We start from the raw sequence: 24065 nt of genomic DNA on the forward strand, positions 1-24065 counted from the left end.
TTAAAGTAATTTTTTAGAAGTTTAATTTGTAAGTAGTTTAAATAAGTAGTTTAATTTAGGTAGAATCATCATTTTTATCATATTAGCTCAGCCTATTCATGACATTTGAGGTTTTCTTGGCAAAGATCCTAGGATGGTCTCCAGCTCATTTTATAGATAAGCAAATTGAGGCAAATAGATTACATGATTTTCCCTGAATCACACAGCTAGTAAGTGTCTAAGGCCAAATTTGAGTTCAAGTAATTAAGTCCTGACTCCAGGACTGGCACTCTATCCCACTACCCCATCTAGCTGTCTCAACTGACATGTAGACATTTAGTATATGTTTACTTATTGATTGATTTATTTATCAGTAATTTGGTTAAAGACAAGAGATGACATGTTTGTCAGATTTTCAATTAACATGAAGTCGGTGATGGGGGTTCAGGGGCAAGGGGAGCTAGAGACAACTGACACATTAGATGACAGAGTCCAGGTTCAAAAGTGTGGAGACAGGTTGGGGTGATGACCCAAGTCAAACAAGATAAGCAATGACTTTTTGAGAAAAATAATTTTATTTTGGACTAGATTTTTGATCCCATTGATGTAAGGAGTACTCTATGAGGAAATGCCATTTATCACTCAGTGCATATAGGTGTACTCAGCAATTTACACTATTAAAGTGATTCCTTAAGTTCTAAGAAACTGAGACTTGTAACACAACCTGTATGAGTTAGAAATGGAACTTGAACCTAAGCAGCATGGTATAGAAGAGGAAGAAAACTTCAGAGACAGGAAAATACAATTTAATGTGAATAAATGTAAGGTTCTACACTTGGGTTCAAAAACTCAGCTTCACCAGGATAAGATGAGAATGTCTTCATGAGGATCCTTGAGATTTTACTGAACTGCAAGATTCAAATGATGCATCTATGTGACATGGAGCCTCAAAGAGCTAATACTGCATTAGGTGGAACTGAGAGGGGACAATGGTAATTGCTAGTGCTCTAGATAGATTGCAGATGGGATATTATATTTGGTTCTGGGCAATATATTTTAGGAAATTGCTTTTAGGTTAGTGAGAAGATAGTTCATATGTAGCAAGTAGGTGATGGGTACAAACAACTTGTATTCCATGTACTCCAAAGGGAGCAACATGGTTATTACCTCCTACCTTTGACATCTGATCCTCTTAACAGCAGCAAACACAAATATTTATGTGTCCTTGATTGCCCATATTCAGCGATCTATGCAAGGATATGTATTCGAGATATGACTTGTACTAGTAAAACAAGATATAACTTTGACTCTCTGATATGTGCCAATTCAATTCCCTCGGGAGGTAAGGGCAAATTTCCTGGAGAATGTTCCTCATCATTATATGATACCAAGTATGTGAATGAAGGTAGTCAGTCTAATTGTATTTCTATCATTTTATTCTCTTTTCTGAGCTTCTAAATCTTATTTCCATTTATTTTTAAACCTCTAATTTGGACTTTCTGGTGTTTTAATTGCCGGGGAGATAAGATTCTATCTCATTTCCTTGTTTTTGCATCTTTGCTTTAAAATAGATTTACAGCTTTTTTAATTGTTCCTGAACTAGTTTATGGAATGGTTTCTTGATATGTAATCTAGACCTACATGATGTTGGTGAAACTTTCTACCTTATATAGGAACATTTTTAATAGAAGTTTGCAAATGCATGAATATATTTGTTTTACTGTGGTTGGGGAATTTTCTATGGGGGAGGGAGGTTTCCACAAAGCTTTTCTTCAATTGCAGGGTTATGTAGAGTGTTTATAGAATCAAGTGTTTATAGGAATTCTAAAGGATGTTTCTTGAACAGAGGTGCTTACCTCTAATTATAGGTAAGCTGTTCAAAACTTTCATGATGTTGGGGTGACTTAAAAGTCATCTTTTGAGTTTCAGTTAGCTATCTCCGTGCAGGAATTTAGTGATTGAGAATGTATCCTCCAGATTGTTTGGAGAAATTATTTATGATTAACCTAGAAAAGAGAATGACAGACATGATAGCAGTCTATAAGTACTTGAATGACTATCTTATGGGAAATAGTTGAGTAGTGTTCTACTTGATCTCTACTAGCAGTACTAGGAATGATGGACTTAAGTTGCAAAGAGGTAGCTCTAGGCTTGAGATAAGGAAAACCTTACCTTGGAAGAGAGTGGGTTTTTTCCTCACTGGAGTTCTTCAGGCAAAAGACTGGAAGAACCATTTACTGGAGATAAGGGAGAAAGGATACTTCACCAGGATTATACTAGATGACCTTTGGGTTTTTCTGACTCTTAGAGTCTGTGAACCTCTATGTAGGATTTACTGAAAGATATGGATAAGAATTAGGCATGAGTAAGTTGTATTCCACAGTGGTAGAGGAAGGACTCATGCCAACATGATTATGGATCCACTGAAGTCTTGCAGTGTGTTGGCACAGAAGAACAAAATACAGCTGTAGGGGCTCTCTTCAAACAAGGTAGCATCTATTTCATTTGCAACTATATGATCGATTGCATATTAAGAAAGACAATATGAAGAAGTAATCTAGGGAAAAGGACATAGAGTCAGGAAGTTCTAGATTTGAATCTTATCAGTCACTTATTGATGATATAAACCTCAGCAAGCCATTTAACCTTCCTTTGCCTCATAGAAACTATCAAATGAGATAATGTTGTAAAGTACTTCACGAATTGTAAAGTACACTATAAGTGTGAGTTATTATTTTAACAACCAGGCTACAAATTAGGAAGACATTTGCTTGTCTAAGGTATTTTCCATTGTAATGATGAATGCTCTAAAGAGAGTCCACAGTAGCAAATAGTAACAAGAAATGTTGCTATTCATAAATGGCATTGTACTAACTGTACCAAAGACTACTAATGAAATCATAATTGCTCAAAAGAGACAAATTTGACAATATACGTTGAAAAAATAATGTGAAATATAAATTTCCTAAATTGTGACATGCAATTGGATAATCAGCCCAATGCATAAGTACATCTTGGGCAGATATTGCAAGTGGACAATGAGTTGGGCCTAGAATTATGTTGGAAGAGAACAGACTGTTATTATTTGGAATTATTATTATATTTGGAAAAATTTCCAAAACTTGAATTCTTATCCCCAATATTCATCCAGAAAAACCATTTAACTATGCAACATTTACCACTGCAAAAGAAAAGTGGTTGGAAAAAAAATCTAGTTGCAGATAGCAAAAAATTAATGAAAGATTCATGATAAAAATAGAAAGACCAGTATATTATTGAAGATAGTTTTAAAAAATGACATAGAAGAAAAAGTTTAAGACATTTTAAGACTGAAAAGAGAAGGCAGCAAAAAAAAAAAAAGAATGACAAACAATAGATGTCTAATCCAAATACTATTTTGGAATCCTCTAGATATTCAGGAAACCATAGGAAACCTTCCAAGACATGAATCCTCCATTAAGATTTACCAAGTCCTATAAAAGAGATGTGTCTTAGTAGAGAGTGTTGGACTTGGAGAAAAGGAAGATCCAAGGTTTGACTTTGGCTCTCAGACACTGGTTAGTGTCTGTGACTCCTAGGCAAATCACTCACTTGACTCTGTTTGCCTCAGTTTCCTCATCTGCAAAATGGAGAAGAAAATGGCAAAACACTCCAGTATCTTTGCCAAGGAAACCTTAAATGGGGTCATGAAGAGTTGAATAGGACTGAAAACAACTAAACAAATCTACTCAATAATTACTTTGCATGTCTTTTTCTTATATACATTCATGCCTGCTCCTTTTACATATATAGAAACTCCTTGAGGGCAGAGATGGTTGGATGAACAAATAAATGAATAAATGAATAAAAGAATAAAATTCTGAGATTGATACAAGAAACATTTGAGGCAATCACTCACACACTAGCCTATTTGTACTCTTATTCTGCTCTGTGTTTACATCCAAGAAAAGTATTCAGGAATACTTTTCACCCTAAATATTATAATGAACTCCTTGCTGACTTCATTGCCTCCAGCCTTTACCATCTTGAATTCTCCTCCTAGTCAGCTGTCATCTATTTCAACAATCTTCATGAGTATTTAACTCACTTTCCTTTTCTTCTCAGAAGCTTAGAGTTCCTTGTTAAACCAAATTTACTCTTTTCACACTGCTCCATTTTCCATTACCTAAACCTTGTTCCCTTTTCCATTACCTAATTGTTCTCAGAAGAAAACAGCTTGCATTTCAATAGCCCTTTTAGATCTACATAGTATTATTATCTTCATTTTATAGTGAGGACAGAGAGGCATAAAGAAATTAAATGGATTGGCCAGGGTCACATGTCTAGTGAATCTGCCAGCCAAGACTCAAACACTAGTCCCTCTCTACTACACCTCACTATTTCTATCCCCTACTCTGTGCTCTATGCCTTTCCTTTGATTTTAGCTCAGTAAATCTATTAGTTATTTCTCCCCTAATAAAACATGTCCCTTCCTCTTTCAATATTCAGCAATACCATTCCTTTTCCAGAATGCCATTGTCTTTCGTGTAGCCAGGCCAGAGACACAAAATATACCTCCTCCATGAAGACATCATATTAACTCTTGTTAGCTCTAGTTATTTCCACTGAATTCTTCTCTATGTATCTCTGCAGAACTATAATGAGTTGGTTAAGGTTTAACATCTTATTTAGGGACAATATAATTTAGCTTGTGTTTGTCCTTTCTCCCTTTGTAAGTTGCAAAATTCTATATACCAGGGAGGGAAAGTGTTCCGCTTCTTATTCTAACAACATCTAGTACAGTAAGGACCAAATGAAAGTTATTGATGTGAATGAGTTGCAAGATGCAATTTTCACTCTAATAATTTCATTGTTGACTTTTTTATAAACTGATCCAATGTAAAGGATTCAAACAAGAAAGTGTGGACAGTATAGCATAAGATGAGAAAATGTAAAGGAGTTGGAATCAACATTGTGTCAAAGAGTATCAATGTTAATGACATAAAGATCCTTTAAGAATTAAAGCAGTGACATAGAACCAATGGTGAAATTCAAACTTGATTCACAAAACTACATATTTCTGAAAATTAAACATTCCTTAAGGCATTTCTGTTGAAGCTATTCCTTAAAAATTAATGTTCTATTAGATTTTATTATAGATGTTTTTGCATTTTCTATTGCAGCAGTGTTCCCCATTTTTGTTTGCCTACATTTGGATTTAAACACATTCTACCTCTGACAAGTGATGCAGAAAAATTCAATGAAATTGTGAAGAATCAAAAAATTTCAGCAAATATTGACACTCCAGAGGGGGGATTTGATGCAATTATGCAAGCTGCTGTCTGTAAGGTAGGATGCTATGCTGGATAATGCTGCTAGGACTTCACACAAAAAAAAATGAATCTCACATGCTAGAGTGCTTTAAAGAAGTTAATTCTACTGATTTTTTAAATCAAAATAGGAAACAAAATGGGCTAACTGCATAAAGCACAAATAAAATGGTGGCAATTTCTTTAAAATGCAGATACATGGTAGAGAATGATTTCTGTAGTATATTTAATATGATTTTTCATGCTGCAAGACCTTATGTTTTTGGTATGATAGTGTTGGAGGGGGAGTTAGAGGAAAGGTAGAATATAAATATTATTTTAAAAAATAATCTGCTGCATAAATAACCAGAACAACCCAAACCACATCTTCTCTTAAAAAGAGAATCCTGAGAAAATGTTTGAGCAAGGAAATGTTTCACTCTATTCTGTGTTTGTTATATGACTTTATACTTGGAAGAAAACTGAATGGAAAAAATGAAGCAGCTGTAAAGTCTTGTCAATTCTCAACACTTCTAAGTATAGCTGATCAACATTCAACAGATGCCTATCTGAATCAAACACACCCTGAACTTCTCAATCTAATTATAGGAACAAATTGGGTGGCGGAATGATTCCCTCCATCTTCTTGTGTTTGTGAGTGATGCGGATTCTCATTTTGGAATGGATAGTAAATTAGCCGGAATCGTTATCCCCAATGATGGAGTTTGCCATTTGGACAGCAAGAATGAATACTCCATGTCAACTGTCCTGGTAACATACTATGTGTTCCTTATTAATTTAAGTCTTAAATATTCTAGAGATGATTAAATATCAGAAATGACAGTTAAACACTTGACTTTTTTCAATACATTTATGATTGCTTAGCAAACATTTATTAAGTACCTACTCTGATCAAGGCAAAGTAGTCAGGTGAAAGATAAAAATAAACCAGAGTTTAGCCTCAAAAAATTCACACCGTACTGGGATGTTGGGGCAATTCTGGCACAGAAGACAACCCTTCCACATTTTGGTAGATAATCTGCAAGAGACAGATCATCAAAGTGCAAGAGACCCTTTGAACCCATATGGTGACCAGTTGGCAATGACCCTCTCTGAACTTATCCTAGATTGATTTTCAGATATAGAATCAGTTTTAAGTGTTTCTTTGGAAGCCTTCATGTAGTCTACTGATATAACATTTGAGAATACAGGGTCACTTGCATGCTATGATATTTCAGGGTTACAGCATCATTGGAGGACATTGCAATTACATAATTAAAACCATTATGGAAGTCTGTAATTGGGGCTTTGAACCTTATCTCCTTTTCCTTGCTCACTTCAACTCTAGATCTAGGAGGTCAGGTTGATAGTGGGACCTTGGAGATCACTTTAACTTCACTCTGTAGTGGTAGCAGAAATGCCCTAACCTTTCAGAGAATCTCCTGTCTGAAACCAATTCAAGACAGCAAAGAATCATCTCTCTTTGTTTTATGTATATATATATATATATATATATATATATATATATATATGAGAGCAAACACTTATGACAAACTTTAATTCTTCACACTTTACATACATACACTTAACTCCATAAAGTAGGTGGCATAAGTATTAACTCCTTTTCACAAATGAGGACATTAAAGCTCAGAAAGAGTGTTATTTGTCCAATGATGAATGACATGGATGGAATTTGACTCTTCACATTCTGAGTTCAGTACTCTTCCATTACATCATGTTACTTGTGTCCCGGATTGCCATGAAATGAGGGGTACAGGCATTCTTAAGCCCAGTGTTAACTGTAAATGGTATCCAATAAGCCATAAAGGTCATGCAAAATATTGTGTATAACTCTTGTTCCCATTTGTCAGATTATAAAGCTAAGACAGAACATTTAAGTAACATTACTTACTGTAGTTAGTTAATTGTTTGGCTGGAAGTAAAACCTAGACCTTCTGAATTCCAGTACCAGTTATTTTCATTAGTTAGTAATGTGCTTCTGAGATATTTTCTCCTTATTGTGACCAACAATATTCCAAATTTCTAAGTGTTTTCTATCATCCTGCCTCTCCTCTCCAAATATCACTTAACCATACAATTTACAGAATCAAATTACAATGAATTCAATTTAACAACCTACTGTGTGCTGGGCCAGAAACAGAATGGCAAAAACAAAATAACCCCAACTATGAAAGAGTTATATTCTACTGAATGAGAAATCTGAGGGATGATTTATTGTCTTTTTATTACATAGATGTTTTTTCTCAGTGCTTATATATATATATATATATATATATATATATGTATACTGCAGCAAATACTTCCAAAATAATAACAGAGAAAGATAACAACCACCAGCTAATCATAGCACATCTCTTATAATAAACACTCAATAAATTTTGTGGAATGGATGTTGAAGAAATCACCAAAGATTAACATAATTCTTGTATCATCAATCAATATTTATTCCTTCCTCTGAAATTAAGAAATAGAATGAGAACAAAAGACATTTGGTTACTTTCACATCTCTCTCCTGTGTATTCTGTTCTTCCTTATTTCTTTGGTACATAATTCCCCCCCTAATTCAATGTTTGTCAAAATGGATTCTGCAAAACTAGGGTTTTCCATGTCATACAAATGTTAATGTTAATGATATTTTCTCTTGAAAAATATGAAAAGTGAAATTGTGTACATAACAAAATACCTTCTCATGGTAAATTTTCAGTATGAAAATGATGATTTAACGCTGTGCTGCTACATAATATCTCCAACCCTCCTTTATCCCAAGAGTTTTCCATAACTTTCAATTCCAAGACCTACATTGAACATTATTGTTAAATCAAATTGCTACTACTTTTCCAATAATCCTTTCTCTTTCACTCCTAAACTTATCCCCATTATGTGATCTCTTCTTCAAATTTCTCACCAAAAGATCTTTCAACATCTCTTTTGCTATATTTTACTTAGAAGCAACAAAACATGACAAGGTGGATAGAATGCTGTATTTGTTCTGAGTTCAAATCCCTCTTCAGATTAATAGTATGATGTATAAATCTTCTTTAGGTATCAGTTCCTTACTTTAAAATGAAGGGGTTGGACTTGAATACCTCTAATAACTCTTTCAACTCTAAATATATGGTATTATGGTTCATTCCATTATAGTTACTTGTGTGCTTAGATGGATAGATAGATAGATAGATAGATATAATGAGATCCCTGTCCCCATTGGCAGTAAGAATTTATTAAGCATCTACTATGTAACAGACACTGTGGATAGCCAAATGAAACAGTCCCTGTCTTCAAGGAGTTTACAGCTTATTGGAGCAAACAACATGTACATATATAAGTATATACAGAAAAGATACCAGGTACCTGGTAGGGGGAGGGGAGGCACTAACAACTAAGGAATAAGCGGGGGATAAAACTCATGTCAAACGTGCTTTTTGATCTGAAATTAAAGGAAACTAGGGGTTTTAAGAGGTAAAAATGAGAAGGGAGTAAAATGGAGGAATGCAGTCTGTACTTTGCTCAGAAATGAAAGGGAAGGTCAAATATCTTGTGCAAAGAGTAATAAGAAAATAGAGATTATGAAGAGAGAAATAAATAATAAGAAAGGTAGAGAGGTAGGCTAGAATCAGCTCACAAAGATCTTTAAATGCCAAACAGAGCAGTTTGTATTGTAATCTAGAGGTAATTAGGAACCACTAGAGTTTATTGAGTAGAGAAGCGATTTCGTCGCTGTGCTTTGGTATTTCTCACTTTAGCAGCTGTGAGGTGGTTCAACTAGAGAAGATACGGAGATCAATTAGAAAGTGAATATAAAAGTCTAGGAGAAAGGTGATGAAGGTCAGAACAAGAGATGTTGCCTTTTGAGAATAGTGAGAAGGGGACGTATATGAGAGATGTTGAGACAAAACTGACAAGACTTGAAAACTGCTTAGATATATGAAGTGACAGAAAGTAGAGTCAAACTATGAATATGGGTTACTGGAAATATGATGGTGCCAGCAACAATAAAAAAGAAGTCTGTAAGAAGGGTGGACAAGTTGAGTTGAGAGCCTAGTGGACATCCATTGCCAAATATCCAAATGGCAATTAGTGAGGAAGGATCAGATAGTTCCAGAGAGAATCTCAGACTAGATATCTGCCATTTTCATAACTATGAAAATTAAAGGTATGAAATGAAGCCATGAAGAAAGAGAATATAGGAAGATAAGAGAAGAAGGGTCCAGGGCAAAGTCTTAGAGTAAGCCATAAGAGCATTAAGAGAGTAGTGGTTATAAAAGTGGAAAGTACTGCAGGATCTAGAAGGGTAAAGATTGATTTTTAAAAAGCCATTATTGGTGACTTTAGAGAAAATAATTTAATTTAAGTGATAAGAAGATAAATTGAAAAGACTGAGAACTGGAAAAGGAAATAGAGGTAACAATAGAAGAGAGTTGTGGTTTGGGGTTTTTTTTGGTGTGTGTGTTTGTTTGGTTTTCCCCCTTGAAGTCTGGGTGTGAAAATATAAAGATATATAGCTTCAAGGAATGGTCAATTGAACATTTTGTTCATTTGTTAAGAATGAAGGGGGCAGCTAGGTGGCACAATGGATAGAGTACCGGCCCTGGAGTCAGGAGAACTTGAGTTCAAATTCTACCTCAGATACTTAATAATTACCTAGCTTTGTGACCTTGGACTAGTCACTTAAACCCATTGACTTATCAAAAAAAAAAGAATGTGTTAGTAGGCAGTAGGGAAGGCAATATTAGGTACAGAAATATTCATTTGTAAGGTCTATGAAGGCATGTGTTATCAGAATCTTTACATTTCTCAATACAATGATATCTAATAAATTTTTGTTGAATTATGAGAATGAAATAATTTGTTTAGAGACAATTTTGGTTAGTGGTTCATGGCCATTTTGAGAACTAGAAGTTCTTTACCTAGAGTCCTTGTACTTGTTTTTAAAAATATTTAAAAATATTCTGATAAATATTTCAGTGTAATTGGCTTTCTTTTTAATCCATTGTATTTTCTTTTATGCACCTAAAAATATTTTGCGTCATCAATAAACTTCACCAGGCTGCCAAAGGAGTCTCTCTTATACACACATAAGCACACAAGCCCTAGTCCATATAAAATTCTCAAACATTCAGCAAACATTTTTCAATACCTGTCTAATCTGCTAAAAATGTAAGCCTGCTCTCAAGAAGCTGATAATGCAGTTTGGAAGCAAAAAATGACATTGTGTTTATCATATCATTATCACACATAATACATAATGTTTATGTGCACAGTCATAGGCCAGGATATAACCAAGTGTTAAATTTGGTGATAACCATTGAGAGCTACAATTGTTAAAGAAACTAGACTTAGAGGAGTCTAGGAAGGCTTCAAAAAGACTAGATAATTCATTTCAATCAACTCAATTGTTGATTAAATATCTAAGATGTGTATGCCTTTGTCCTAAGAACTCAGGTTACCAAAAAATGAAGTGGTACCTTCTCTCCAGAAATTTATGGTCTGGTGGGGTATCCATCAAGTACATAAGCAAATAAATAGAAAATAGAGAGGAAGCACTACAAAGTAATTTCAAAAGAGTGCAAATAACTGGTAGGGGGAGGGAAAAGGTCAGGCAAAGTCACAAAGGAGGTGTCCCCTGAGCTGTGCTTTGGAGAAAGCTAGGGATTCCACAAGGCAGTGGGAAGAAGAGAATAATTCCAGATATAGGGAATCACTTGTGCAATGTTAAGAGAAGTATAGGACCACCCAAGAGGGGCTTGCTGGGAAACAGTCAACAGGTCAATGGGACTGTAATGGAAAATGCAGGAAAGGAAGTAAAATAAGACATAGCATTTAGAAGTTAAAAGGAAGCTGTACATTCTGGTAAACAAAGATGACATGAACTTGTATTATGAGAAATTTAGGGAAATTATATGAAGTTTTTACATCATTCAACACCTTTACTCCTAATGCTCCTAAGTAAATGAAAATATTTACAATGTTGCCAGATTTCTATATCTAGGTAATAATCTGAGTATCTCAGGGAAAGACAAAAATAAAATTTTATTTATCTAAATTAGGACCTTTAGCCTTGAAATAGCCAGGAAAAGTAAGGAGCATGTGATCATCACTGGTGCTTGTCAGTGTGCAAGAGTCATATTTTCTTTTGTTTTCTATTTGGATTGACTGACATGAGCCATTCTAATTTACTTTCATGTTAAATATTCATCCATTTGAACCCTTCATTTCCCATTAGCCTTTCCTCTTTATTTTCAGTTTCACACAGTATCATAAGACGGTTCCCAGAAAAACCTCCTTGTTTCTGCAACCTTGGAGAATAAATAGGCCTGGCTCTAAAAGGACAATTTATAGACTTGCTCATGAATATCGAAAGTTTTTCTTATCAAGAATATTTTAAAGATAAAAACATGTCCCAGCTCCTGGAAATGTATTAGTTAATAAACAAAAAATTGGAATGTGTTTCAATGACCTTGTAAAGGAGCATCATAAAAAAAGCAAAGTTATGACATCAAGAAAGACCAATTTTCTCAATCCATGAAATAATCCAGTGAATTTGTCATATAAGGTGGAGCAGGGAAGGCATTATTTCATTTCCTTGTCCAGTAGTCTCTGCCTGGATCTTCACCATTCCACCCCCTCCCAGACTGGTGGTAAGAGTTCCAGGCTTGTAGCAGTGAGATCCCTCCATCTGTGAGTGTCCCTTCCCATACCTCCCTTCCCTCCCCCCTTATAGCATTCTTCTGTGTCTGCCAAAAGGCACTTAATAAAGGGAGTAATGTTTTCCTACTTTGAAAATACCACTGAAGAAGAAAACAAAACAAAACAAAATTTTAAACTTTTGAAGTCAAATGTTCATTAAAAAGAAACTTTAGCACGTAAAAGTAAATACCTACCATACAGTGGTTCATTTACATAGTTATAGGAAGAAGCATAACGATTAACACGATGCCTGGCTGACAGTAGGTGCTTAATAAATGTTGATTGATTGATAGTATGAGAAACCTTAATTCTTTTTATAGAAAGATTTTATTCATTTTGAATTTTACAGTTTTCCCCCCTAATCTTGCTTCCCTCTCCCCACCCCCACAGAAAGGCAGTCTGTTAGTCTTTAGATTGAGAAACCTTAATTCTAAATGAATCTAACCAAAACTTCTCTCTTATTCCTAGTCCATGCTTCAGTTTTACACAAATTTAGCTTAAATTTTCATATTCTTTCCAGGAATATCCAACAATTGGACAACTTATAGAGAAACTGGTGCAAAATAATGTCTTACTGATCTTTGCTGTGACAAAGGAACAAGTTCATTTGTATGAGGTAAGAAAATTTTAACTCTGGGGAATTCCTTCATGGAGGTGTTATGTCTCATAATCTAGCATTAACTCTATGAGTTTCACACATGGAAAGGCAATTAGATAATCATTAACTCAAAAAATGCATTGAGAACTTCATGAAATAGGGCAGAGACTGTAGAAAAGAGAAACAAGAATGATGGGGGTTGGAGCACTCATCAGAATAGGCCTATGTTAACTCAAGTTAGCAGAAAGTATGAGGCAAAACTTCCAGAAAGGAAGAAAAATGAGATATCTTCCCTTGAAATTTTCCTCAGCTTTTCTTTTAGTATGGATGGGGGGGGGGGCATAGGGTGGAGACTGAAAGTCAAATGAATACCAAAAAGATGTGGGAAGTCTCAGCAAACAGTAAGTTTACATGCTGCCTCCAAACCCCACCCCCCTTGCAAAAAAAAAATCACAAATCAAAAATAGTATGGCTATTATAGTTAGTAAATTTACATGAAATAAAAATGTAGGGAAGAGGGTGAAGTGTGTAGAGTGCTACCTTACAAGCATTTCAGATTCTTGTAGAGGCAGTTAAGTAGTACAATGTGGGTGGCATGGTGGGCCTGGAGTCAATTCAGTCTCAGTCATTTTACTATCTAGGTGATCCTGAGCAAGTCATTTTACTCTGTAGCCTCAGTTTCCTCAACAGTAAAATGGGAATAATAATAATAATAATAATAATAATAATAATAATAATAATAGCACCTACTTCCTAGGATGGTATGAAAATCAAAGTTGATAGATGATATTTATAAAGATGTCCTGACATTCTTGGAAATCAAGCACATCCACACAAATGTGCACACACACACACACACACACACACACACACACACACACACACAAACACACACAAACACGTAAATATTCTCCCCAAAATCTACCCTTTCTTACAGGATGGGTTTTTTGTTTTGTTTTTATTTAACCTAGTCAGAGGAAGATTTGTGATCAAAGAACCTTGGGTCAAGATATTCATGATAGAAACTGATTTTCCTGGGTGTTTTTTTTTTTTACCCATTCATGTGGAGAGAGGAAAGGCAGAACAGATAGAAGCCAACTTTGGAGTCAGAATGACTTGGGTCTGAATCATGGCTCACTTACTGGTTGTAGAGGGTTTTTTGGAAATGTTGATCTTATTTAGCATGTGGTAGCAAATTAAATTGTAATTCATTATTTAGCCCAAAGCTACCCCCCCCAAACTTGTGATAAGGTCTGCAAAATGAAATCAGCCTAATATCCAACCTTGTATTCATGAGATGACAACAGTGAAATAACTCTAAGGTGAGACTGTCTCTCTTTGTAAGCTAAAGAAGTCCCCTGTCATAAAATATGGTCTAAGAAGGCTTTGTTCCTTTCTAGAATCATGTGGCTTCACCCGATCTGGCCATTTTCGTAATGCTTTCTAATGTGTGATACTTGTTTCTAGTGGTTTAAGTGGTGGAAATGCGGTCAAGATAAAAATATCCACAAATACAATAGTGGGTCTATTCTGCCTTTGATCCTTAGGGCTAAGTCAGGGTGAGCTTTGAGTGGAGATTGCAGCTTCCTATAACAGCAGGGGCTGGTGTTTGGAATGGAGGAACTTGCACAAAGACTTTTTTCAAAGAGCAGTCAGAAGAATATGATCAACGACCCGAGCACTGAATTCCCAAGCCTACTTTTTAATGGTCTTAAACACACACACACACACACACACACACACACACACACACACACACACACACACACGGTAGCCCTTTCTATACCTCCTCCCAAGTGCTATTAAAAAAAAAAGGAAGTGGTGATGAGGGTTTGAAATGAAAAATGACTAAAAACAACAAAGAAAGCTGGAACTTCCTTCCCAGCAACTGGAGGGTGGGGAGAAATAGTGTCTTTGAAGAAAAGATGGAAGTTCAAGATCCCCCAAATTAAGAACAGGGAGTTTACTTTTTCTTTCTACCACACTATAATTTTAAGATAATAAAATTAAAAGACTCAGGGAGGCTCTCAAGTCCAAGGCAAAATGGATCTCATCTTACAATTGAAGAAACTAAGGGCCTGGGAAGATTAGCACTTGACCAAGGTCACAAAGGAAATTGGTGTCAGAAGTGGGATTTGAACCCAGAGTCTCTGACTCCCAAGTTAATTTTTTTTCATCGTGCCTGGACAAAGAGAAGATTTGCTTGGAGTCTTTTCGATGTCTTCTGGCTGTAACCAAATTAAAGGAGATAATCATAGTTTGGTACCAGTTCATGGCCAATGAAAAAACGTATTATAGGAGGCTTTCATTATTACATTTAGGCTTTCACTGACCAGTCATTGCACCTTTTGCTGGTCTTTTAGAGGAGACAATGCATCTCTGTTTCAATCCAGTGCTAGTCTATAGGCCAGGTCCAACATTGCACTAAATAACCCACATAGGAACATAATAATGCTGATGCCCCATTTTGATGACAAAGAAAACTACAAATGGGCCCAAGATGACTTAAATCTCCTTAAAAGAAACCCTGTGAACAAAGCATATCACATGATGACTAATAGCTTTGATATGAGGAAAATAAACTATTGAAGAATTAGTGAAAACTGAAACCCCTTGATAAGAATAAAGTAAACCAATTGAGAGGGTAAATTTAATGGAAATTACAGAAGGAAAGTTACTTATGAAAGTAGAGGATTGAAAAATCGCATCATTACTTACTACAATAGCAGAAAGAAAAGTTACTAGGGTCAGTTTGGGAGGTGGGGGGAGTCAGACAGACCTATGATTTCACTGTTGAAGGAAACTTCCTTTGAGAAAACTCTATCAATGTAGATAGCAAGTATGCTTGTAGTCTTACAGTCTTTGAGAGTTGCATGAGGCAATAGGAGGTCTAATGATTTGCTCAAATTCACACAGCTTGTATGAATCAGATATGACACTTGAAATTAGCTCTTCTTGATTTCCCAGAAAAAAATTATCTATCAGATATACCCTCCATCAATCTTATTAGATGCTCTAGCACCCTCAGTAAACAGTGGTTAGAGTTATATTTTGAGAACCTTAGACATAATTTAATCCAGTGGTTTTTAACATTTAAAGAGGAACAATGTAAGACCTAAATAAATGAAATCCAAGGCCACACAGCCTCTTAGAAGCAGTCAGGATGCTGACTTAGTCCAGTGCCTCTATCACTTCATCAATACACCAAGTTACTGTCTTATGGGATAATAGTAAAAATTACCCCTTCCATTTATTGTTGTAACACTTTGAAATCCACAATTGCACAGTACTATGTCATATTGCAACATTGGAAAATATTATTTCTGAAGTTTTGCCAGTCCTCCCTCAACCAGGGCAGATAATGCTTTTCCTTGTGTTGGTTGACCAATTTGTTATAGCAAAAAATGAAAAAGAAAGATAGACAGAAAGATACAAAAAAAGAAAGAAAAAGAAAAAAGGAAGGGAGAAAAGGAAGAAAGAGAGGAGGAGGAAAGAGAGAAAGAAGCAAAGAGAGGAAGAAAGAGAAGAGAGAAAGAAGAAAGAATAGAAGGAAGGAAGGAAGGAAGGAAGGAAGGAAGGAAGGAAGGAAGGAAGGAAGACAGGAACTGCACTAATAAAAAGAACTTTTAAATAAAATTTAAATCACCTGGTAGTCAGACTTTCTGGTTATAAATGAGGGTTGATCTTTGGATGAGAGACACAGTTTGTGTTTGGTTTATACTTGAAATCTTTTAAGGTTGGTAGCATAGGGGACAGACTGGAGTTAGGAAGACCTGAGTTAAAATCTAACATCAGATACTTAATAGCTGTGTGACCCTGCACAAGTCACTTTAACCTGTTTGCCTCAGTTTCCTAATCTATAAAATGCTTTGGAAAATGAAATGGCAAATCACCCCAAATTTTTGCCAAGAAAACCCCAAATGAGGTTACAAAGAGACTGAAATGACTGAACAACAGTAAGGGCCTGCCAGTGCCTGTGTTTTGTTGACATGACACCCAAGAACCAGGTATGCCTATATGCCTCATTGAGGTTTCATAATAGAAGCTCAATAAAAGTTTAATAAAATTTCAGCTAATAATATAATTAAATTTTAAAAGATATTTTATAAATTTTAAAAAAGATATTCCAAAAGTCTTAGCAGTTTTAAGCTATTTAAGCTTTGAATTACATTAAGAATTTTGGGAATTCTTATAATATATATTATAATATATAATTATAATTTAATATTATATAACATTCTACTATAATATAAATATCATCATATGTATCATATATAAAATCTCCAAATAAATTGCTTTTAATAAATTTACTATAATTTTGTTTTTTGTTTATCCAATTATAGAGATAAGAACCCTTCATAGACTAAGTAATTTTAAGCTGATTAGATACTAAATCACTTAATATGAGTCAGGATCTCTCTTAGGACAGATCAGTCCTTTTTTGTGTGTTCTATAATATTCATCTATTGGCTATAGAAATGTCTCATTTTTTTTTCAGTTGCAGTGATAAAACTTGAGAATTCAATGGCACAAAATTTTTGACCTTTCCCTTTCCTTCCTCTGCACATCAGTTGCACATTTATTTCACCTTCACCAAAATCAAGAGAAACAAAATACAAATAAGTTTTATTTTATTAACTTATAGCAACTTTGACTTTTAAAAAAAATTACAGAGAGATACTGGAAAAGTTCAATAGTCCTAGTTAATGATATAATCATTAGTATATCTATAACAACTGCTATATGCCAAGTACTCTGCTAAGTGCTTTACAAATGTTGTCTTTAAAAAATGTTATCTTTAGGGGGTGGCTAGGTGGTGTGGTGGATAGAGTACCAGCCTTGGAGTCAGGAGTACCTGAGTTCAAATCTGGTCTCAGACATTTAATAATTACCTAGCTGTGTGGCCTTGGGCAAGCCATTAACCCCACTGCCTTGCAAAAAACCTAAAAAAAATTATTTTGATAATAATAATTTACATTATCCTTACAAATAGTAGTGTTTACTCATCACAACAACTCTTGGAGGTAGGTACTACATTTATCTCCTATTTGGTTTTAATGATGACCTCACTGGTCTAGGGAACAGGAGACCTAGATTCTTCTCTAGGTTCCACTGTTAACTAGCATGTGATCTTAATTAATGGTAGAATGAATGCCAGTGAAATTTAGGAAGAATTGTACTTGGATTCTACCTCATATGTTTACTAAATGTATGATCCTAGGCAAGTCATTTATTTGTTCTCAGTCCTCAGTTTCTTCCCCTATAATAGTGTACAGTCTTGTTGAGATGATTTATAGAAGTTTGCATATGTAGAATGCTTTGCCATCCCTAAAGTGATTAAAATGTTACCTGTCACTATCATCATCATCATTATTAAATAACTACTATATTCTAGGTACTTCGGGGAAAACAACAGAATAGTTACTATTCTCAAGAAGCTTACATTCTACTGGAGGAATACAAATAAAATAACATTTTTGAGGAGAAAAAAGAGCAGGTGTCTGAGCTCAGTCTTAAAGGAAGGTAATGATTAGCATAGAGGTAAGGAGAATATGCATCCAAACAGTTTATCCAGAAACAGAGAAGTGCTGGGTTATGAAAGAGAGAAATCTGACTAGGTCATGAGAAACAGAGTCTTTAAATGCCAAACTGAAGATTTTGTATTTTGTTCTAGAAGTAATAAAGGCTGTTGAAGATTCTTGTGCAGGGGCACAGGCAGTAACATGCTGAAGTCAGATCAAACTGGTTCAGGAGTAAATTGTAAAATTTTCTTTTTGAACATTTACACCTTGGAAATTGGCAAATGCTATAAATCAGGGCTAGATTTATTGTTTTGTTGATTGTATTGAGTCTAAAGAAAATGAAACAGAAAATATTAATTATGCAAATTAGACTTAAAAATATATACTATATATATCTTCCCACCCATCCCCCAGAGCTGGTTGTTAAACATTTATTTATCAGCACACCCCTGAGTGCGATATATTCATACTTATGCTTTAGGATGATTATTTTAGTTGCTAGGGAGAGAGAATTGGATTTTAGGCAAGTCAATTCATCTCTTTATGCTTTGGTTTCTTTATCTGTAAAATGAGGGGTTGGACTGATTTCTGAGATTCCTTCTAACTTTCATATTCTGAGATTGAGAGTTTCCTGTGGCTTTCAGTCATTGCTAGACAGGCTAGTAAAGAATATTGGCTATCTTATAATTCATTCTTGGGCATGACCTAGGAAGTTTTTTCCCTTTAAATATTGTATTTTCCAATAAAGATATTTCAATTTTCTATTCTTAATAAGAAATAAAATCATCTAGGAGTAAATGAGCCAACTTTCCATAATATGGAAAGTTTCTATCTAGCCTGATAAATTATACTTGCTTTAAGTATGATGTAAAGCAATCTTGACAACCATAGTTGAAGCTATCTGGGAACAAAGGGAGTAATGAGAGCCAGCTGCCTTCTATTTCTCCATTAAAGCAATAATTCTCTCCAAAAGAGAGAATTTGAAAATAAAACTCATGCCCTCTGATTACAAGGATAGAGTGGTTTGAATCATGTTGCTTCTTGAAAGACAATGAATCAGTCCAATCAATGCTATCCAATAGTTCTTACAATGAAATGTCACTAGCAGTTATGCCTAGGATTATATTTAGCACTTTTCCTCTGGAGCTCAATGTCCCAAAATCCAGTTTTTAAAAAGCTGCAGGAAAAAATGAGCAGACAATTAGTTGGGTCCCATCAAGAAAACTGTAACGGTTGATTCGACTAAAGGGCTCGTATTCTTTAAAAATTCCACATACTAATTTACTATGAATTCCATAATTCACAAAACCAGAAACAAGATGAGCTTTACCTATAGGCTTAACTACTTCTCCAACAGCCCCAAATTGCAGATGTTTCCCCAGTGTAAATGAAGAAATAGCACTTCAAGGGTTGCTGGGCTGTGAGGAGGGATTTTTAAACATTTTGCTTTTATTACTGGATTAACCTTTCCACTATTGCTTTCTTGGTTGAAAATGGAAGCATAAAGCAAATGAATCAATCAGCAGATATTGTTAATATTATAGAATTACTGAAATTTAGAACTGGAAGGGAAAAGAGGACCTTAAAGATCATTTACAGATTTGGAAACACAGATCCAAAGAAATAAAATGAGTCCTTCAAGGCCACACAGCAATTTAATGGCAGAGCTGGACCTGGAATTCAAGGCTTTCTACTCCAAGTTCAGAACTCTTTCCATTACCTTGTACTGCCTCTGGCTACAGGAATAATACACTCATTTATTAATGTCTATTAATGGCTATAATCAAGGCAGAGTCTCATTCATGAATTCTTTCATTTAATAAGCATTTACTAAGTACCAACCTCTTGCTTAACTAAATCTGGGAGCATACATGTAAACAAAAGAACAATTATTGCATTTAATTATTGTTCTTTGCTTACTTGGCCGTTACCCAGAAAGAATCTTGGCACTTGCATCTCTCTGAAGAGAATACATAGTGCCTTGCACATTGTTGTTGTTCAGTCATTTCTGACTCTTCATAACCATGGACCTCCATCCAGGGGTTCTCTTAGCAAAAATACTTGGAGAGCCTTGCCATTTCCTTCTCCAATGGCAAACAGTGGTTAAGAGATTTGCTCAAACTCACTGAGCTAGGAAGTTACTGAGGCTGCATTTGAACTCAGGGTTTCCTGAATCCAAGCCCAGTGCTCTATCCTCTATGCCACCCAGCTGCCTTGTACAATTAGATATTTAATTAATGGACACTTTTGGACTTCTTTCATACTCATATCATTTCCTATCTTCTTGTATGCATAAAGTACAGTTTTTATATATGAAATTTCGGTACTCTTTATATCCAAGTAGGCTGAATCCTAAAGTATTAGAGAGATAAATTCTGTCCTTTTGGGAAATTGTCACACTAATGTCACACACTTTGTGCTCATTTTCCTGAGTTCTGTACAGCATCTCTGAGGTGTCCCCAAAAGCTTAAAAGTAAATCTAAATTAGTTTTGCTCTAAAAAAATTTTTAATCATATGTCTTACAATGATAACCTCATGGTAATATGAAGGTGACCCTGAAGTATTTGAAAGCTGTGTCTTTGAATGACAAACTCTTACCTTGTAACAATAGATCAATAATAATTCTCAAAGAAGACCATAACATCAGAGGTAATGCCATGACAAGCACATGAATAGAATGAGTGAAAGAGTGCTATGTTATGTCACCAATCTCACTTTCTCCTCCAGAGTCATCTGGCCACTAGATCCAGATGCCTGGAGATGCCCCTTGATGTGAGGCAATCAGGGTTAAGTAACTTGCCCAAGGTCAGAGTGAGTAAATCTCTGAGGCTGGATTCAAGCTCCTCTACTCCTGATTCCAAGGCTAGTGCTCTATCCATTGCACCACCTAACTGCCCTATAGATCAAATCACATAATATATGATGTGTCATAAGGCCAGACTAGTTAAGTATGAAGAAGCCCATCACTAGGAAGAGAATCATGGATCAATGATCATTTGTGCCATACATTGTGCCATTGCTAATATGTATCTTGTGTCAATGAAAAGACTACCCAGACCAGTGATCAGATCACTGAAATAATGGATTAAGAAGATATGGCTAAGCACATAATGTGCTTTCAGTAAATCTTTTTTTGATTAATTAATAATTGTTGAGATACAAGGATTCTTTGAAATAATTGGAAAAAATCAAAGTTAGAAAGGGAAGGGAAGAAAAATTTATTGTATTAACTGTATAGATAAAATTAACATAGTTAATTAAGTACTTTAAAAAATATAATCTCATTGATTCTCACAATAAGTGCCATTGAGGAAAATGAGGCAAACAGATACTAAGTGATTGCCTGAGAGTCTCTTTCCTTGACTTCTCTTCCTCCTCTATCAACCAGGCTTCATGGCATAACAACTAATGCCAGGCAAGCATCAACATGTTATATCTGGTGCCAGAATGTGACAACCTGATATATCCTGCATTATGATTTGACAGGTATACTGTCCCAGTCAAACTCCCCACCTGACACTGCCCCCAGAGGGGGTCAAGCAGGGGGTCCTGGCGCCAGAAGGATCACTCAGGGCTCATCCTCCCTCACCAGGGCAGTGTAAAAACAATCAGAGTAGCAGTATTTCACCAGCAGCCCGCAACTCACCAGCCTGGGGTTGCCCTATCAAGAGACAGACTAGTGTTGTCATATTCTGCTGCCAGATATGACATGCTACTACTTGCCTGGCATTGATGGTGTGCCGTGATGCCTCAGTGATATGTACTCCTGCGGTGGTCAGACCATCACCAATCATCCTGCTTCCTATCACTCAGGTCATGGAGTAGAATAGCTCTGGTAATGGCAAGTGAAAAGGATGCCTTTACAGCATACCCCTCATATAATAATAATAATAAAAAAATTGTTGTATCATGTCATGCCACAAATCTCTTGGTTGGTTGTTGTGGTCCTCCTTGATACTGAAGAACTATGACTAGAGAGTTACATGGCTAATAACTGTCCAAGGCTGAATTGGAATTTGGGTTTTCCTTACTTTAGCCTAGCAATCTACTCAATACATCTTCCAGATGTGAAAGTAAAATCTGCTTTAAATTCTTTTACATGCCAGTCTCTTTGTTCTACCTGTGCTTCCCTGATATAAAATGAACAGATCAATTCACTATTGAGTTTCAAGTTCAATTTATTGATTTGAAAAGTTTCTTCAAAGATGTCATCCACCACAAACCTAAAAACATTTCTTTCAGTTGCATTCAATCCCTGGTATTCTCCGTATCCCTAACCTCTTGTTTCTTAGGATCATAGAATTAGAGGAGATCATCTAGTTCAATACCATCATTTTTACAGATTAAGAAACTGAAGTTTAAACAGACATGGTGATTTGCCCAAGTCACATTGGCACAATCAGTATTAGAACCCAGGACTTTGAACTCCAAACCTGGCTCTTTTTCCAACCCACTATCTGCCACCTGCCAAGTATCTCAACTCTGGGGGAAGAGGTGTGTGTTGGGAAGGTAAAATAAAACTGTACTTAAAAAGCCCTCTTTTTGTGTTGTGTATTAATGGGACACAAAAATAATATCACCAACTTTAAAAATGAGGATACAATAAGGACAGAGACCATTGTGGTAAAATTGAGCTATATACCAATGAGCCAAGGTAAACTAAGCATTGGAGTGGGGTTGGGAGTCATAGTTCTTGAAGTATATCTTCAGATAATTTCTTTCATGTCTATTCCCCTTTTCCCCCCAATCCCAATGCTTCTTATATGATGTTGACACCAAAGTCTGTGACCAAGCTGAGTTGGGGACTCAAAATGCCAGAGGCCCTTTAATTACCCTTGTTTTATTTCTTTTAGCTTCAACATGATAACATGCTTCTGTTCAGATCAGATACCTCTATACTCTTAGGACTTTTGCAGACAGGCAGATATGATTTATTATCTTAACTATGAAAGGAAGCAAACAATTAAATGCCACTTACATTTGTGCCACTTGACAAATATTTCCTCATTTTGTTGCCACTAGATTTGAGTTTGAGTCTGCCTATGAGGAATCATGATTCAGACCCAGGAATTCAAGTGTGGAAAGAAAAATAAAGATTTATTAAAAGCAGTAACAACACAAAAGAAAGTGATAGGTAGAGAGAGACAGAGATAAAAGAATAGTCAAGCAGAGTTGACTGGGCCAGAGAATCAGAGACAACTGACCTGGAGCAGAGCAGAGGTTCAACCCAGATTTTTCCAGAAGGCAAAAAAAAAAAAAAAAGGTAAATTCTCTTCCCCCTTACTGGATTGGGAATTAGGTAGAGGGTTGAAGCCTGAGGAGATCAGGATACAGATTTTACATTAAATAATGAAACAATGGTAATTGATTTACGTCTAAACAGTGGGGGACCTCCACCCAATTTAACAAAATTTAACAGCCTTTAAGATTACAAATTTTGTTTCTGTTACATTCATAATTCTCTACATCTTTTCCCTGCATCATTTTGATCTTCACAACTACCTTAGGATATAAGTGCTATTGTTATCCTCATTTTTAAAGTTGAGGAAATGGAAATAGTGATTAAGTGTTTGATCAGGGTCATATAGCTTGTATGTGTCTGAGGCCACATTTGAACTCAGGTCTTCCTGACCACAGATCCAACATTTTGTCTCATTTATTTAATATTTGGCTCCTTGGAATTCCCACATTTACAGCACAAATCTATTAGAATATAGGGGGGGCAGGGAGGGGAGGTCAGCTACCCTGACTCAGTTGCTGATAGGAGAGTCATGGATCAGAGTTGCTGAAACTGGAAATGAACTTAGAAGTCATCTGATCAAATCTCTTCAATTTATAGAGGAAGAATCCAAGCCCCTAAGAAAAACTTGCTCACAGTCAAACAGCTTGTGACAAAGGCAGGATTGAAACTCAGGTCCTCTGATTTCAGAGTCAGCACTTCAACTCATATCTAAAATGCCAAAAGATAT

At 35.6% G+C, this 24065-nt stretch overlaps 1 protein-coding gene across 3 annotated transcripts in view; it reads left to right on the plus strand.

Annotated features, from left to right (window-relative positions):
* ITGB6 (integrin subunit beta 6) overlaps window positions 1-24065 on the plus strand; it is a 221424-nt gene that overhangs the window by 141392 nt on the left and 55967 nt on the right. For all 3 annotated transcript variants that reach the window (XR_012474287.1, XM_074215871.1, XM_074215872.1), the window contains exons 8-10: window positions 5142-5307; window positions 5877-6038; window positions 12496-12591. Coding sequence is in view for 2 of the 3 variants with exons in the window: in XM_074215871.1 (XP_074071972.1) it covers window positions 5142-5307; window positions 5877-6038; window positions 12496-12591 (424 nt within the window). In the remaining variant the exon portion in view is untranslated. The remainder of the gene's footprint in view (window positions 1-5141; window positions 5308-5876; window positions 6039-12495; window positions 12592-24065) is intronic.

Source organism: Macrotis lagotis, chromosome 1 (genome assembly GCF_037893015.1).
Source record: "Macrotis lagotis isolate mMagLag1 chromosome 1, bilby.v1.9.chrom.fasta, whole genome shotgun sequence".
In the NCBI taxonomy this organism is placed as follows: Eukaryota; Metazoa; Chordata; class Mammalia; order Peramelemorphia; family Peramelidae; genus Macrotis; species Macrotis lagotis.